Source organism: Podarcis gaigeae (genome assembly GCF_964106915.1).
Source record: "Podarcis gaigeae genome assembly, chromosome: 5".
NCBI classification, from domain to species: Eukaryota; Metazoa; Chordata; class Lepidosauria; order Squamata; family Lacertidae; genus Podarcis; species Podarcis gaigeae.
The window spans coordinates 56,082,092-56,099,011 of NC_139681.1; the positions used below are offsets into that span (position 1 = coordinate 56,082,092).

Sequence of the window (16,920 nt, forward strand, 5' to 3'; positions counted from 1 at the left end):
AATCACAACATTATTTTCTAAGGGTCAATTAAAACATTTACACAGCAAGTGAGCTTGCTGTACTTACCACAGCATTTGAAGTGCTCAGCACTATAAAGTGTGAGGAGAAACATGCATTTCTCAACAGTAGCAAACCTATACTGGGAAACTAATGGGCCCTATGAGTTCTCTCTCTTTCTTTTCCCTCCACCAAGTACTGCTTTTTCAGCAAACATATAATTTGGTCAATTATATATGAGACAGCCTTACGGGCAGCCACTTGCCAGCCCAAGTTAATTCTTCGTGGGCAAGTAGCTTGTCAGATCAGTTGCTGTACCCTGCTATGTCTTTGTATGCCAAGCCATTACAGACTTTATGCTAATCAGCAAATATGGAAAAAACACACACAACTTAGAGAATATTTAATTTAAGGACCATATTCAAATCTTATACAAATTTGCTTGCAAATTATCATTAATGCAGTTATATTAAATTACCAAGTAAACTAAATTCTGTTTAGGAAAGCAACAAATGACAAGATTAGGGCTGAGCTGCTTCAGAAAAAACTTGTTCAAAATTAAAAGAAAGCCCCCCACCCCCCCGAAATTTTCTGGTTTCTTTCTTTTTGGTAGATTGTTACAAAAATAGCTGTAAAAAGTGTCCATTTCATGATCCCTGGGGGGCTGGGATTGATCACTGCCTTTACTCTAAAAGGCTTCTTGATGTTGACAAATAGCCATATCAGATTCAGTACATAGTGCTATTGTGACATGTCCATTATATGATCCATAAATGGCTGGGATCACTTAAGGAGGAAGAAAGCAGGGTGGGATGAAGGTCAGAATAGTCCAAGGAACAGCAAATATAAATAAATGGCTGAAAATTATTGTGACTAAGGTAGGTTTAATGTATTTTGTGGAATGAGAATGTATTTTCTGTCTCAATCATTACTTTCAAGGAGAAATGGAAACTGGGGAGGGGATTTAACCCATGTAAAAAAAGCCTTCATATAAACAAGAATATTTGCTGCACAGAACCAGCTCTCTCTTGCTATCTGTGAACAATGGATGGCAAATTACTCTTGAGAATCAATTGAACTGTCTTGATTCAATGTCTGTGCAAAGGATACTGAAAAGGTTTAGGTTAGAATGTGTACATCTGTCTTTTACAGAACATGTGCAAAGTCTGGGGAAACCTCTGGCCCGCATGAATCCTCTCCAAGATAAAGATGCCTATTATATTTTCAACATTGTATTTTCATGTTTCAGAGCAAGATACCCAGACCAAGTAGAGGACACGTGATAGCCTAAAAGACCAAACACTTCCAAAATTCAAAATCCAGAATTTAGAAGATTGGCTCCTCAATGGCACTGTAAACAGTTTCACATTAGGCAACTGACGTACTTATTAAGCTGCACCATCTATAGCGTGTAATGTGAGGCTGGTAGATAAGCAAATGCTGGGGAAATGAGGCCAATGGCTTCCAGATGCACATTTTGAACAGTGCACATACACAAGAAAAGGGCTTCCAAAGATTAACCTAACAAGTCATGTGTAGCTATTTTAATGGAAGTGGTTACATGTGAAGTATTTATCACCTACTTTGTGGAAAGGAGCTTTATGAAAACAGATGTCACAAGCTCAGAAAATAACTAGAAATATTGGCCCTACATTAGAAGTTGATCCAATCCTATACAGATCATTCCACCAACGGAAAGAAGGCTGTGTGGAAATCTAACAATGTCTGAACACTTACACATTATTTCCAGGTGTGGGGCGGGCCCATGGTATTATGGACATCTCTCTCTATTATATAATAAAATTTATGCAGAAATCTTGTATCAAATACAACAGGGACACTTCATGTTGAGACAGGCCCATGTTTTATGCATTGGGTAAGTCACATCTGATGTCCTTGTAGTTCAAAAGGTTCATATAAAAGGAAGACGTGTGATTTATGGACACAAATGAGAAAATAAATAACAAATCTGCAAAGTTCACCTCCAGGCCAGGTTGCACAGAAATCATCCGCCCTGATCGCAATTCTTTACTTGCTATTAATCTTCAGACAAATTGCATCTGACCAATTTGATGAAGATGTTATCAAAGTCCGATGTCTGATGTTCTTACTCATCTCACAAGAACCAACAGAAAGCACCAAATAGGAAGATTTGTACATCCATCAGAATTGGTAACTTCTTTTCCTAACAGCAGCTTCTTTATGCCACATGCTAAAGCTACAAGGGATTAAACAGCAGCTTCTATCAAGTGGGTCGGGGAGGAGGAAAATGAGGAATCCATTTACCCAAATCCCCCAAAATCAACTTATGTGATTCTATTTATTCATCCTCGTCAGGAAAAGCACATGTAGCAAAGAAATTAGATGGACAATGGAACAGTGCAGCAGTGATGGTGGTGATCCTCTGTGTTTGGGGACATTAGGTTCTTAAGGTCCCTTTCCCTTTTTGCATGTAAATTACCCCTGGTTAGCATTAACTACAATGCAACATTAAGTTTGCACCCATGCTAACCATGGTTAGTTTTAATCAAAACTTGCAAAGTAGATTTTCACTGCAATTTTCAAATCTTAGTTTAAAAACTAAGCATATTTAGTGATGAGGTAAACATAACACCAAACCAGAGTTAACATTAACAAGAAGGGGGGACCTGGAAGCCTACTGCATGATTCCACAGTTTAGGTATCACTCTCATTATAAATGTATTAGATCAGTGTTTCCCAACCTTGGGTCTCTAGCTGTTTTTGGACAACAACTCCCATCATCCCTTGCTAGCAAGATCAATGGTCAGGGATGATGGGAATTGTAGTCCAACAGCAGCTGGAGACCCAAGGTTGGGAAACACTGTATTAGATCAATGGCACAGACATAGTTTCTGGAAATTATAAATTATGTAAGTGTGGAATATCTGTACAACCTATATATATAGTTAAAATATAGTTTCTTTTTTTTAATTCTCTCCTAATGAAAGTCAGTGAGACTGAAGTATGTTCAACTTTGGTTAGCTTGTGTTTCCTGAAAACTATAGAAAATGTACATTATTTTAAACATCCCCCCAAAACTGAAAGCTTTACCCTCAGAATCAATTTTTTACAAATGCTACCTTCTTCACTTCAATACAGTGGTACCTCGGGTTAAGTACTTAATTCGTTCCAGAGGTCCATTCTTAACCTGAAACTGTTCTTATCCTGAAGCACCACTTTAGCTAATGGGGCCTCCCGCTGCTGCTGTGCCGCCAAAGCACAATTTCTGTTCTCATCCTGAAGCAAAGTTCTTAACCCGAAGTACTATTTTTGGGTTAGTGGAGTCTGTAACCTGACGCGTATGTAACCTGAAGCGTATGTAACCTGAGGTACCACTGTTTTAGGGATTGAATTGCCTCAACTCCCTGTGACCCCACAGATCTGTTCTGGAGAGTTGAAGGAAACCCCAGAGCAAATTTCAGAGGATGCGGGGGGGGGGGGGGCATGTGAGAGGAAGGAAAAGTTTGTAGTTTACCACTATCAAAATTCTAATGAAAAGCAGGAAAAAAGCTCCAACAACAAAAACCAAAAATTTGTAGAGACAAATCCAAAAATCCAGATCTGCAGAAACAGATGTCAACAACAAGAAAGGTCCACTGTCTACTTATTGGCTTTGATGAAGTGAGACAATTGGCAAATGTACCTGCCCTTCTCAAGCAGCAATTCTGCCAAATTGCAGGAGCTGGATTATTAAACTGAAATGAAAGCAAGTAGTGTTTCAGTCCTGAGGCTTCCTCAGTTCAGATGAGTATGTTTTAGAACACAAAACATGAGAATAACCTAGATAAAGGATATTACCACAGCCTATTCTGTAGTTTTGTGAACGAAAGGTCAGTTGACATAGACTTCCATGTCAGGCTTGTGATCACTAACATTGTTATGCAATTACAAGAGACAGAGAGATTTGGTATTCAGTGCTGATGGGGAGCCTAGATGTTCTACAGATTCCTGTTCCCAGAGCCATGTAACAAAAGGCCGTTTCAATAAAGTTTGCAAAGCAAACTTTCCACCTTCCTACTAAAATCCCAACTACCATCTGGTGGAAAAGAAGAGAGAACACAAAGGTAGAAGCGGGTTTGTTTAAAAAATAAATTACCACTACTGCACAAGGCAGAGAAGAAAAAAATGTCACAAGGGTGTTCCTTGCCCCATGAGTCAAAACTTAGGATGGCTGACTCTATAAGGTACAGCAGGGAACACCCATTGTCAGGTGGTATCAGGGAGCATTCTGGAAAATGACTGTTTCACTGCACACAGAAAAGCAAAACATAGCACTGGTTTCACACATGTGCTGAAAATCAACAAGTCTCATTTGCCCAGTTTGTCCATCGCAATCTTTTTGCAGATGAACACATTTTTAGATTTTTTTTAAAAAATTCATCAGCACATGCGTGTCAGAGAAAAAGCAGAACAACAAGCTAGAACTACAGAGGAAACATCCAATTTTTGGCATGTTGGACTTACATCCTGCATTATTGCATTGAAGAGGGTACATGAGGACAACTGAAAAGACTGAATCATAACCTGAGCAACGCCCTGCAGAGCAGAATACAATGTACTTCCGAGGTCAGAATGCAAGCACAAACCATGCATTCAAACACCGAACATAAGCAATAAGACTGTATGACTCATTAGTGGAGAACCTCCCTCCCTAAAAGTAGAAGTTGTACTGAATTACTTCTGTTAAAAGATGTAAAATTTCTGAAGCTATAGTTTATACCTACAGTGATGTGGGTGGAGCTATGAGAGAAAAAAATTACACTGTATTCATAAAGACACCAATTGCAAAACGAAGTAAAAACCTTTATGGCATGTATTCAGTATTTATTTTATTTTGCTAGATAATGCCCTACAACCTGGTCCCTATTTAACCTATATTGTTAACTTTCTGTGCCCAAAAGATATTAATGAATTTTCTCCAATATATTTAAGACTGTAGTTACTCAATAAGCCTTCATGTAGTACAATATTGGCTGGATGTACACCTTCTCAAATATCCAGTTCCAAGAGATGTGCATATTCAAATATACACAGTTGTCTTTAGAAAGCAGTAGCATACACTACTGTGAATATCTGCAATAGCTGGATTCTGCTCCATACATGAGATAAACTGGCTTTGGACAGTCTGGCAATGCCTCTATTTTAACTCTCTTTCCCTCCCCTAACATTCCACCTGTATTTCTTTAGTGCACTGACTCCTGAGATTTCTCTGTCATTCAGGGAGTTCAGCAGCTGTCTCCTGACCCCCTCACACCCTTGTACAGAAACTGTGATACAGCTCACTGAAAAAAATTATACCTGAAGCATTACTTCAGAAGTACTTCAGTCTCATTGTACATGAATACATAGGAAGTATTCATGGATATCAGAAGTTATCTGTACTTAGTCTGGGATTTAATACCAAGACAAGGAATGTCAACAACAAGTGAAGAGTTCTTCATAGCCTTAATCACTATATACACTGCCACACACCCAGATCCTTATATATTTCAGATGCGCTTCGTTTCAGACAGGAAAAGTAATCAATAGTATGTCTGCTGCAATAGCATGCTTGGAACAAAGAAAGTACAGGCAAGCCATTAAATAATAAACATGGACACCATCATGTCAACTGCATTGCCTGGGATTAAAAGATTCAAAGGTAAGATATAATGAAAAATTGCTTATAATAATATTATTTACTACTTTTACACTTTGATAACATTATTCTTTATGGTAAATGCCCTGAATAAAGTAGACATTACAGCCTGAAATTCATATCCACACCTGAATACACACTAACTACATAAATGGCATTTTTATAACTTTGGCTGTTGTTCTAACTAATCACATCTAAGTAAATGAATACTGAATAGATTGCACTTCTGTTTATATGACACGTTTGAGCTACGGTTTTAAGAATGGTCAGTCATTACAAATTAATATCATATTTACTCAGAGGGAAAACAAAAAGCAACCACTATGGAATGGTTAAAGCTATTGTGAACAAAGCTGCTTGGTTGTTTTTAGAAGCATGAAGCTGCTGCGGTTACCTGAGCATGCTGGGATTGAGAAAGTTCCTCTTTCTTGCGTTTCATGAGCTCTTTTCTCAGCTCTTTTGGTGCTTTCTCCACTTCATTAAAAACCTATAGTGCACAAGCATGCAGAAGGTGGGGAAGATAACCCTTTTTCTCCACAGCAAGCATTTTATGGTGAATACGAGAGGAGCAGGCCAGGCATTATAAAGGTTATCAGAGAGCATGCATTGAAGCCAGAAGAGTTAGCTTGGCAGAAGGTGGATGGAAGAAGCAGCATGCACAAAGCATTTGCGGACTGCATTCTACAAAGAAGTGCATGAGCTAATTGTATTCTAGAAACTAGTTTCATTTTGCATGCAACTACTAATTAGATGCTTTTACATTTACTTTTTATGCAATCATTCAGTATAACACAAAGGAATTTAAGACCATTGTCAAAGGAAGAATGATATTGGGAGGGACAACAAATGATTTTACCGTCATGGAAAAGCTCCAAAATAGCAGGATGTTTAGATTTCTCAAAAATAACAGCTACTGTTGACATTATGTCTTATTTGAGACACAATTGTCTAAAGAACAACTTTCATAAAAGTAAGCCACCTCAAAAGGGGCATTTGCAGAGCAGAGGAAAGTGTAAATCAAGTGTCCAGTTTCATATAGCTTATCTAGCTAGTGACATTCAAAGAAGGCAACCACTTACAAATATGTTTCAGCAATGTATTTCAAAGGCTCTAAAGGATCATTTTGTCAGGAAATAATAATGCATGTTATATAGATAATCAAAAGTATGATTGTATATTTTTCATACTCTCATGAAGAGATTCAGTACTCTAGATGTTATTTCCTACAAAAGAACTAGGAGGTCACAACTATCCAAGAAAAAAATGGCTGTTTAAAAGACAAAGAACCCACAGAAAACAAAGCCCAAATCACCACATGCTACTGTTCAATGAAAAAGATTGGTCCTGAGTGCATTAAACCTCTTCACCAGATTTTCTTTTGAGACCCAATTACCAATAGACTCAGAGTGCAAGAAATTCAGCAAAAAGAAGAAATAATAGTCAATATTGTGCAAATTAAACACAAGTGATGGTATCTTGGAGATTAAATGACATATATTACTTAGTATAAAAATCTTGAAAAGTAGTTTAAAAACCAAATGAAAGCATCTAGAAATCTGTGCAATCTGTTCATATTATATGCCTCAAAATTGGTATATTATCTAGAAATTGTTGAACTGCTTTTTTAAAAGTTAAGATGAGAAGTAAAAGATTACAGGCACTTTCTGCAGAACAATGAGATCACAGGTAGAATTTCTGCATATTGCACAGCTATATTTCTCCCATCCAGAGTAATGAAAGAGTACAAATTTCAATTTGGTTTGATTTTAAATCAACTGAACTTGATACATAACTATGCTCTCTGCTGAACTCAAACTAAACTCAAATTAAATTTAAAAAATGCCTTTATCACTGACTGGGTCATATCTAGTCCTTAACATATATTACAATCAATCCCCCATGTGAGTCATTCTGAAAGATCAAGGGTTATACAGTGGTACCTTGGTTTACAACCATAATCTGTTCCAGAGGTCCGTTTGTAAACCAAAACAGGTAGTAACCCAAGGTGCGCTTTCGCCAATGAGGCCTCCCCCCAAAATTTGTTCGTAATCCAAAAAAAATTGGGTTGCAATCCAAAGAAAGGTTGCAAATCGGGACATGCACTTCTGGGTTTGATGTGTTTGTTATCCAAAACATTTGCAAACCAAGATGTATGCAAACCAAGGTACCACTGTATCCAATGCTAGTCCTACTCAGGGTAGAGTCACTGAAGTTGCAGTCATCACTAACTTAGGTTCACTGGGAATAATTCAAAGTAGTGCCATGGTAATCGTTATGGCAGCACAAGTGTTTCATCTTGCCAAATGGCAAGAGCTTGCTCTCCTATTCCAGTGTGCTGTTCTGGAGGTTATCCTTCTCCATTTGAGCCACTTTAATGCTGTGCAGAGGGAGGAAGAAAGCCCTGTTGCATTATCCAATGTCCGCGTGCAGGCTTCTGCTAGCGGTGCTCAACAGTTGAATCTAGATTATTAGTTTAAATGGCTTTGTAATGAGTAGAATAAAGTTGGCGACAACAAATCTTGCTATCAGAAGTATGCATGCAAACAAAGATTGCATGCATGCTTAAGATTGCAGTTTTAAGATTTTCTGGAGGCACAGAGTAGTCTTCCACAGCACAGAGTTCTAGACTCTTCCACACAAAGTTAATTAAATCACCTTTTTAACAAATTCAACTACAAGTAAAAAGAAAAACAAAAAACCATTGCATTTTGTTATGAATGTTTCATGAACCAATGCACAAATATCCTCATCCCTCCACCTTTGTGCTGCTTTTATATGTATTGAATATAGTAAGGAAAATCTTTATTTGTCACACATATCCAAAGAGGCACATGTGACAGATATGTGTGCAATGGATTCTAGAAGTTCTCCCTATTGAACTCCTAGGTCAATTTTACATTGTCTGTAACATACAGGTATTGACTACATATAACATTTGATACTGTTCCAAATAAATGGCGAAACTCCTATGCTAACGATGATGTTTAAATCATAAGGGTGGAGACATCTAGACCACGTAATTGTTTTTTCATTATATTTTCTTTGCTCCTATCTAAGGTTACTATTTTCATTCCACATGGCTGTTTTTTATTTTAAAAAACTTTTCAGTGCTAAATATTACTATAAAAATACATCTACTATTGAGGCATCTTATGGTGATACATCTTTTTTTCAAAGTAAGACTACAGACATCACTGGAGACCAAGAAATACCAACCTTATTTCCTCCAACTAAATAAATAGTATTTACCTCTTTTTTCCTGTTTTTCAGCATGTTCTGAAATTTGGACAATTCTTTCTCTTGTTCTGCTTTGATGCGTTTTGCTTCATCACGTAAGCGATTTGTATGTTCCTGTTCCAAGCGCTCTATTGTCTGTTTCTGCTGTTTTTCCAGGTTTTCAATCTCCTGGTCATATTGCCGCTTCTTGCTCTGAAAAATAATTCCATTAAATTTTATATTTACCTATTGCTGAACTTGATGGGTTTGAAGCAGGGCAGTGGAAGTCTGCACAAGTAACAATTGCCTATGCTTTTCAGTTCCTAGATTTTCTAACTGATTGAAAAGGCACTACCTGGGTTTTTCTGCCATTAAGAAGCACAAAAATACTTTTAAAACCCCATAGAAATTCTTCAGAACTCAGAATCAGAAGTGGAACTAATTGTTATTGCACAGAGTTTAAAAAAATTGGCAGAACTCTTATCTTCTCACTGGGACTGATAGTATAAAGTTTATTTCCTTCTTGAACACAAACAAACACATGGTGAAGTGATCTGAAATTCAGCTCTTGAGAATCTAATATTTGGAACTCAACATATGTAAACTATTTTGTTAAGGGTATAGTGGTTAAGCTTTGTTTTGTATGCAATCTTTAATACAGGAGTCTGTTTCAGATATAATAGGGAGAATTTTTCTCTGCCCAATGAATGAGCAGATCCCCCAATACATGGAACACTTTTTCAAGTAAGTTTTTTCACTGCAAAGAAAAAAAAATTGCACATGGGCTAGAAGATCACAGTATTTTGGTTACCACAGTCTACTACAGAAAGGCAAAGATCATGAACTGGGCCTCTGAAATTATTTTGAGATATTTTCTACAGTTGTCAAAGTATGCAACAGCTTCCTCTTCTGTATAGCAATCCTGGAAAGCTGCATTAACTACCTACAAGTAGAAAATAAATGTTTCTAACCTGCAAGGGTAAGAAGTGGCCACATTCTGCCAATTCTAGTACTGACCATGCCTTAACAAGACACTCTCAAGCTAAACAATGCAGCGCTTCACTGCCTTTTCCACTGTTGGCAGCCAGTGACTACATGCAGGGCTACCATTGCGGTAGTTTGCAGTTCAGTTAAGGCTTTTGGTATGCAAGTTTCATTCATAATACATAAGATGAAATGTGGCAACAAGCACAAGGATATACCTAGAATGACTTCTAGGCTGCTTACATTAAGTAAATTAACTCAAAATAAGGGGCCTGCAAAATGTGGGTACATGGAAATCAAACCTTACCGTCATTTCTTGTTCAAAGCGCCTGAACATCTGTTCTCTTTGTTGTAAAAGTTTATTACTAAGCTGCTGTTGAGCTCGCTGCTCTTCTTTTTGTAGAAGTCGTAACTCTCTTAATTCTTGACGCCTAATAGTTAAGGAGAATGGAAGCAGTATTGCAGGGGAGAAAGAAACAGACCGAGTTCAGAATTCTGCATCAGTGTACAGTGTAGATGCATTGGGGGGCTGTGCAGAAACGAACATCTGCATTTTATATATTATTTATTAAATTTTTATACTGTCCTTCATCCGAGGATTACAGGGCAGTTTACAGTATAAAAACACAAAAATGCACAACACAGTAATAAACGAAAACAATACTCCCCTATTGGGCCATAGATTGTTTAATTACACAAAGGCCTGGGAGAAGAGGAATGTTTTTGCCTGGCATCTAAAAATATGTAATGAAGGTGCCATGTAAGAGATGGGGAGAGAATTCCACAACCAAGGCCCATTGCCATGTTGTTACCCGCCAGACCTCTCATGGAGAAGGCACACAAAGAAGGGCCTCAGATGATATCATGGTCTGGATTGATTCATACGTTATTTAAAGGGACAACATTAATTTTGTTAAATATAATCAAACCACAGTAAGTTATTAAAAACAAGCATGAGAAAAGTTGTTTTAATTCAGAGAAGAAATCCTCTGTCATTAAGAATGGGTATTTTCAAACTCACCGAAGATATCGTAATTCTTCACTTTTAGAATCACTTTCTGTTACAATTTTAGAGGTAGTCACACTTACTTCCACACCATCAACAACAAATTTGCGAGTTTTCTTTAATGTTTTCTTATGTCTTTTAGTTTCCTGAATAAAAAATCATGCATTATTTCTGTGCTGCATAAAGCATACCTGTCCAACCTTTACTTATTTTTGAAAGAACCCAAAGCCTGCAAGTTCAAAGATTTCAGTTTCCAATCAACAGAATTAGATGCTAAATTTCTCTATTTAATTCTGTTTCTTTTCACAAGGTGGGCAAAGATGGACTCAAGTTTGCTATGAGGTATGTTCTTAAAGAAGAATTAATTTCTTCAACTGGGCATTTTGGACCAGTATACTACTGAATATACAGACAAGGCTGAAGTAATCATCTAAATAACTGCTACATATGCAATCCACCTTCACTTTTACAAAAGTAACCAAGAACAGAAAGATAACTCAAACCTATTTTCAAGCTGTTAATTCAGAAGTATATACTTATAATTTCAATGTAATTTACTCTCTGCTATGGATATCTAGGGTGACAGCCTTAAAATTCTTATTTTGCATGAATTCAGGAACCTTCACTTAAATTTGTAGACAGATATCTAGTTGTAAACATAAAATATATTATATAGTGTGTATGTTAAAAATGTAAAGGTAAAGGTACCCCTGACCGTTAGGTCCAGTTGTGGACGACTCTGGGGTTGTGCGCTCATCTCGCTCTATAGGCAGAGGGAGCTGGCGTTTGTCCGCAGACAGCTTCTGGGTCATGTGGCCAGCATGATTAAGCTGCTTCTGACAAACCAGCGCAGCACACAGAAATGCTGTTTACCTTCCCGCTGGAGCGGTACCTATTTATCTACGTGCTTTCGAACTGCTAGGTGGTCAGGAGTTGGGACTGAACAACGGGAGCTCACGCCGTCGTGGGGATTTGAACCGCCGACCTTCCGATCGGTAAGCCCTAGGCTCTGTGGTTTAGACCACAGCGCCACCCACATCCCTCTAGTGTGTATGTTACACACTGCCTTTGTTAAGGCTAGCTAACATTTTTTTGCTTAAGGGCCACATTGATATTTAACTACTCCTCTGAGGGTCATGGTATACACATGCACTATCATACAGCTCACATATGGACCAAACACACATGCACCACCACATACCATGCTCACCTGTTCTATACACAACTCTCTCGTTCTCTTACACACACATAAACACTCAGTATTTCCAGCCTTTCTTATTCCAGCACTGGTGTAGTAAAGGCTGGAAACCCAGCCTTTTATTTTGCACCTACTCCTGTGCTGGAGTGGAGGAATATGCTGCCTTTTGTTCTTAAAAAGCAGGCAGAGATCTTAAGTCTTGGGCTTAGAATGGAGACAGAATCCCAGATTTTCTGATTTTATCTCATACCTTTAAGATCCTATCTAAAGAACAGGTAGAGAAATTTTATCTCCTGATCAGATTCAGAGACAAGCTGTGGAGGCTAGTGAGCCACTTCCTATGGGTTGGTGGGGCAAATCCAGTGCATGGGCTGCAAGCTAGCTACCCTGATCTGTATCTCTTCTGTTATTATAATAGAATTGTTGACTCTTACTTGTAAAGATATTGATCCACTCTCCTTGTTTTTAGTGAGGAAACTGGAAATGGACAAGTTCAAATCAATGCTGCTGTTGTCAGCAGTGGAACCTCTGCCTGAATCTGTGTCATTTTCTTTAGTGCTTTCAGAATCAACATGATGCGAGTTTTCAACACTATCCCGATTGCCAGATTTATCTTCTGCTTCATTTTCTGCAGAGCTAATGCTAATATTGGGTACTGGAGACGCCTCATGTTCATGCATCTGCTTGGCTGCAGAATCCTCAAGCTTATTTTCAACTGGCAAGCCACTGGAAACTGCTGGTTGGTCTGTGTCCATTTGTATATTATTCTCATGCTTCTCCTCAGCTCTGTTTTCTACTTTATGATCAGGTTCTGCAATTTTATCCCCTGGTGCAATATTGCTTTCTTCAGTTCTTGCCTCTTCAGTATGTTTTTTGTCTGCTGGCTTATGCTCAATGTTGTCTGCTCTTTCTGAAACACTGACCTCTGTTTCCTTTGTGCTGCTTGTCTTCTTTGAATCGTCATTGTATCCCTCAACTAACTGCTGATCAGAATCTACCATTTTCCCCATTTCTGAGACTTTCTCAGAAGCATTCTCAGCCAGGCACTCTGCTGGCTCCTGAGCATTTTCAAGCACTTTATCTACATCGGTGACCAGATTGTTGCCAGTAGTGTCCATCTCTTGTGGACTACTGGTACCTTCTTTTATTTGCTTCTGTGGTTCATCAGCTGTCTCAGCTATGTCCTTTACCCGTGATTCCTCAGTACCTGCACTAACTTCATTTTTCTGACTTTCGGTCTCTTTCAGATCACCCTTTTTACATTTGTCATCCCTTTGCAATTCCTCAACCTCTTTAATCCCTTCGGTAGGCTTTGCCTCTTCCATTTCATTTTCTTGGAGGTTTGTGGTACTTTCTTCTTTCACACCAGCTGCTTTAGAGACTGCATCTGTGATTTCTGCACTGCTGCCTCCATCATCAGGAATTGTTTCTTGTTGGTTTTCAACCGTTGATTCATTTGTGAAGTCCTTTCCTTCCTCTGTTTTTAGACTGGGCTCAACATTAGTTTCAGATACTACTGTGCCAATTTTCTTTCCCTCTTTCTGTGACTCTGTGTTTTCACTTAATCTTGAATTTTCAATTGTCTTCTCAGTCTTCTTCGCTTCCTCATCTTCATGGAGCAATGCTGATCCATTCTTCAGTTTTTCAGTGTCTTCTTGTATGGTGCCACTCATGCTTGCAGTGTATTTCTCCTTTTCATTTTTGTCAGGAGTCACACTTGTTTTTTCACCTTCAGGTGCACTAGTACTAGTCTGTTCTGTGGATGAACGCTCTGTTTTTTCAGAAACAGATTCCAGAATACTGGCATTCTGTGAAAGTTTATCCTCTTCGGAGCTGGCAATGCTGAGGTCAGATGAGGCTCGCTTACTTGCAGGTAACTGCTAAAATAGACATACGCAAAACTGATTAGCTATACAATGCAGTAATAAAGAAATAATGCTATCAAAGTTTTATATCAGCCAATGGGGAATTTATTTGTAATGGTGATCATTTAGGAGCTTCCACACTAAATTGATAAGTATCTTGCCCATTCCAGATTAACCTGTTTTTATAATCTTTCATATTCAATAGTCACGTCGTAGTAGTAGTAGTAGTAGTAGTAGTAGTAATAGGTTGGGGTGCACTGTAATAGTAATAATCCTTCAACCCCGTTCCCCCTTTTATATTTAGAGCAATATAAGCAACACTTTTATTTTATCACTAACTTTTTCTTTTTGCAAATAAATTGGGCAAATGCAGATAACCTCTTGTGTGAGGAAAGCCAATTTTTGCAAGTTCCCTGTCCTCAGTCTCCTCAGACACCCCCCCCCCATCATTCTAGAAGGTCCCTTGACCCTGTGGAGTGGTTCTCCAAGGGGTATATAGCTGCTACAGCTGGGAGGTATTAGGTGATTAAATTTGCTAGTGCAAACAGAACTCAGCTCATGGTTCTCTGGATCTAGTCTTCATATTTATTTAAATTCTGGAAGCTCAAGGAGATTTCATTCAAACATGTAAACTTACAACTTAAGTCTGAGAAATGATGGTGTTCTGTAATCTATATGCACTGATGATTGAGAAGTTATTCCATTACTATAATATTGCAGAATATATTTAGTATGCTTTAAACTGTGTTCTCAGCCAAGGAAATCCTTTGCTGGCAAACCACTAATGTGAAGTCTTCTGTTGACCAGAGCAGAAGTGACCTGTTCCTTTTTCCTCCCTACTGTGGATTTTCCTAATTTACTGTACTGATGGGAGGGGGAGAAGTAACCACTGACTCCAGAGCTGGCAGAGGTTTTATCTTATTTGGGACACGCTGGAGGAATGGGAGGATCCCATGGTCCTCCTCCCACTGGAACACTAACTAGAAAGGACTAATGGCAACAGAGATTTCTTCTGTCACAAAGGGGCCTTTGACTGTGGCTCTCCCTTCTCTGACCATGGAAACAGTTCCATGGCATCCTAAGGAAGCTTACATTTACTTACTTTGCATTTTACACTGGCATCTTAAAGAAAATTGTGTGTTATGCAACAGAAAGCATGTCAGGACATCTTATAAAACGCAATTAGCATTGTATCCCTAAGCGCAATTACATGAAAGATCAATGGAAATGAATACAATTCATAGCTGTAAACTGCAGCACAAGTTAAAATATTTTTGATATATTTATTTTAACTTACCAGAGAATTTTCAGTTTCTTCCTCTTCTTCCTCCTCTTTCCCATCTTCTACTTCCTCTGTAACTTCAGCCTTTGCTTCTGCAATCAGTTCTCTGACTGGTTTATTAGAAGTTACAGTAACAAATGGATGCTGTTTAAAAAGGCATAATATCAGTTAATCAAAATTAAAAACCATTTAATAGCAACATATTTTATCACTTAGGGACACGTTATGGTCTTTTTTGCATCCAACTCAAAATAAAAAATAGAACACTTAAAGGAAAATTTATACTGCTTACAACTTTTTTCTGTGCTATTTGTTTTTCTATTTTCAAGTCTAAGATCATTTACATTTATTTATTTGAAATTTTGCATAGCTGAAGCTAAGAGTGTTTCTCTGACAGATTATCTTTGCCTGACCCCATTTCAGAAGTCTTTATTTTTAAATCTAATGTATTTTAGGTGGGAACATCAATGAAGTAACTAAGTCATATTCATCCTATTACATTTATTTAGGTTAGCTCCTTGTAAACTATGAAGGAGACTGCAGCTTCTGAAAAACCAGGCAGTAATAAGCAAGGGCTGGAATCCAGAGGACCTATGCATAACCAAGGTCTGGATATACTTTAGTCAGAATGTCTGTCTTCTCCCTAAAACCTTCCAAGTGCTCTTTAAATTCTCAAGCTCCCTTAGACATGAGAGCTTCTCATGATAATACCATTGGTAAGGGAGAAGAGTAACAGCACAGTTTACCAATGGGTGCATGCTATTCACTCACTTCCCCAATGCCCTCTTCTAAAGATCTGCATGCCTACATTACCAGCTACTTTTAAAATCCAAAGCATAGCTGTTTGGACTAGCCCCCAGTGTCTCACCATCCCCCTTCCTTGGGAGCAGTCCAAAGGGGATTGCGGACCTGTCATCTTTTGGAACTGCTGCTTCGAGGAGCAGCTGAAAGGGGAGGTGGGGGAGCACTGCTCAAAGTGATGGCTGAAATGGCTTTCCTTGCCCTTCATGTTGGAAAAGTTTAAGGAACCTAAGCAGAGCCCTCTTTGCTTGTGCTTAGCGGCTTTCTGATCAGCTGAGTTTGGGGATGGGGGACAGAGACCGCAGGGAGGATAGTTTTAAAATTTCCTCACAATATTCCTTTCATTCCATCCTGCTGATTGGGAAAGGTTTGTGGGTATACCTGTCTGTGTGCCTCTGTGGTGCATGTTGGATGTATCTACTGTGTATGTATATGCATGTTTGCAAAAGAGTGTAGAGCTGCCCTGTTTGTCACTAGCATGTGGCTCCTGGAAAACTGGTATTTTATTTATTTTATGTTGCTTTTAGTATTTTCTATTGCAAGCACTGCAGTTTTTAAAACACAAGTTATTTGCTGCTTTTATCATTCTATGGCTAGAAAAGTGGGGTATTAACCAGTTGGTGCCGACTCCTAACTCTCTGGTGACCAATGGCAAATGGGAATATTCTAAATAAAGTTAAAACATACAAAGATTGAAAATTTAGCAGACTTTTAAAATAGTTCCTGTTTTAAACTATTTATATAAATGCACTCAATAAAATCTCATGACTCAATAGACACTTCGTTCTTCCTACCTGTAGAAGTTCAGCAGTGTTCCACCTGGCATCTACATTTTTTTCCAAACATTTCCTTAAAAAGTCTTTGAAGTCAGCAGACCTGCATAAAAGAAGCTGAACTCAATAAATGCTATA

General features: G+C 38.3%; 1 protein-coding gene across 6 annotated transcripts in view; it reads right to left on the reverse strand.

Moving 5' to 3' along the window:
- The window catches only part of SLK (STE20 like kinase), a 49,172-nt gene that overhangs the window by 8,353 nt on the left and 23,899 nt on the right, over positions 1–16,920 (reverse strand). For 2 of the 6 annotated variants that reach the window (XM_083741548.1, XM_083741549.1), the window contains exons 8-14: positions 16,804–16,885; positions 15,224–15,352; positions 12,496–13,938; positions 10,879–11,009; positions 10,165–10,288; positions 8,907–9,086; positions 6,052–6,144 (exon numbers count right to left, since the gene is read on the reverse strand). In XM_083741548.1, coding sequence (XP_083597674.1) covers positions 6,052–6,144; positions 8,907–9,086; positions 10,165–10,288; positions 10,879–11,009; positions 12,496–13,938; positions 15,224–15,352; positions 16,804–16,885 — 2,182 coding nt within the window. Of the gene's footprint in view, positions 1–6,051; positions 6,145–8,906; positions 9,087–10,164; positions 10,289–10,878; positions 11,010–12,495; positions 13,942–15,223; positions 15,353–16,803; positions 16,886–16,920 lie in introns of all 6 variants that reach the window. The other 4 variants (XM_083741546.1, XM_083741547.1, XM_083741551.1 and 1 more) reach the window with 3 other exon arrangements.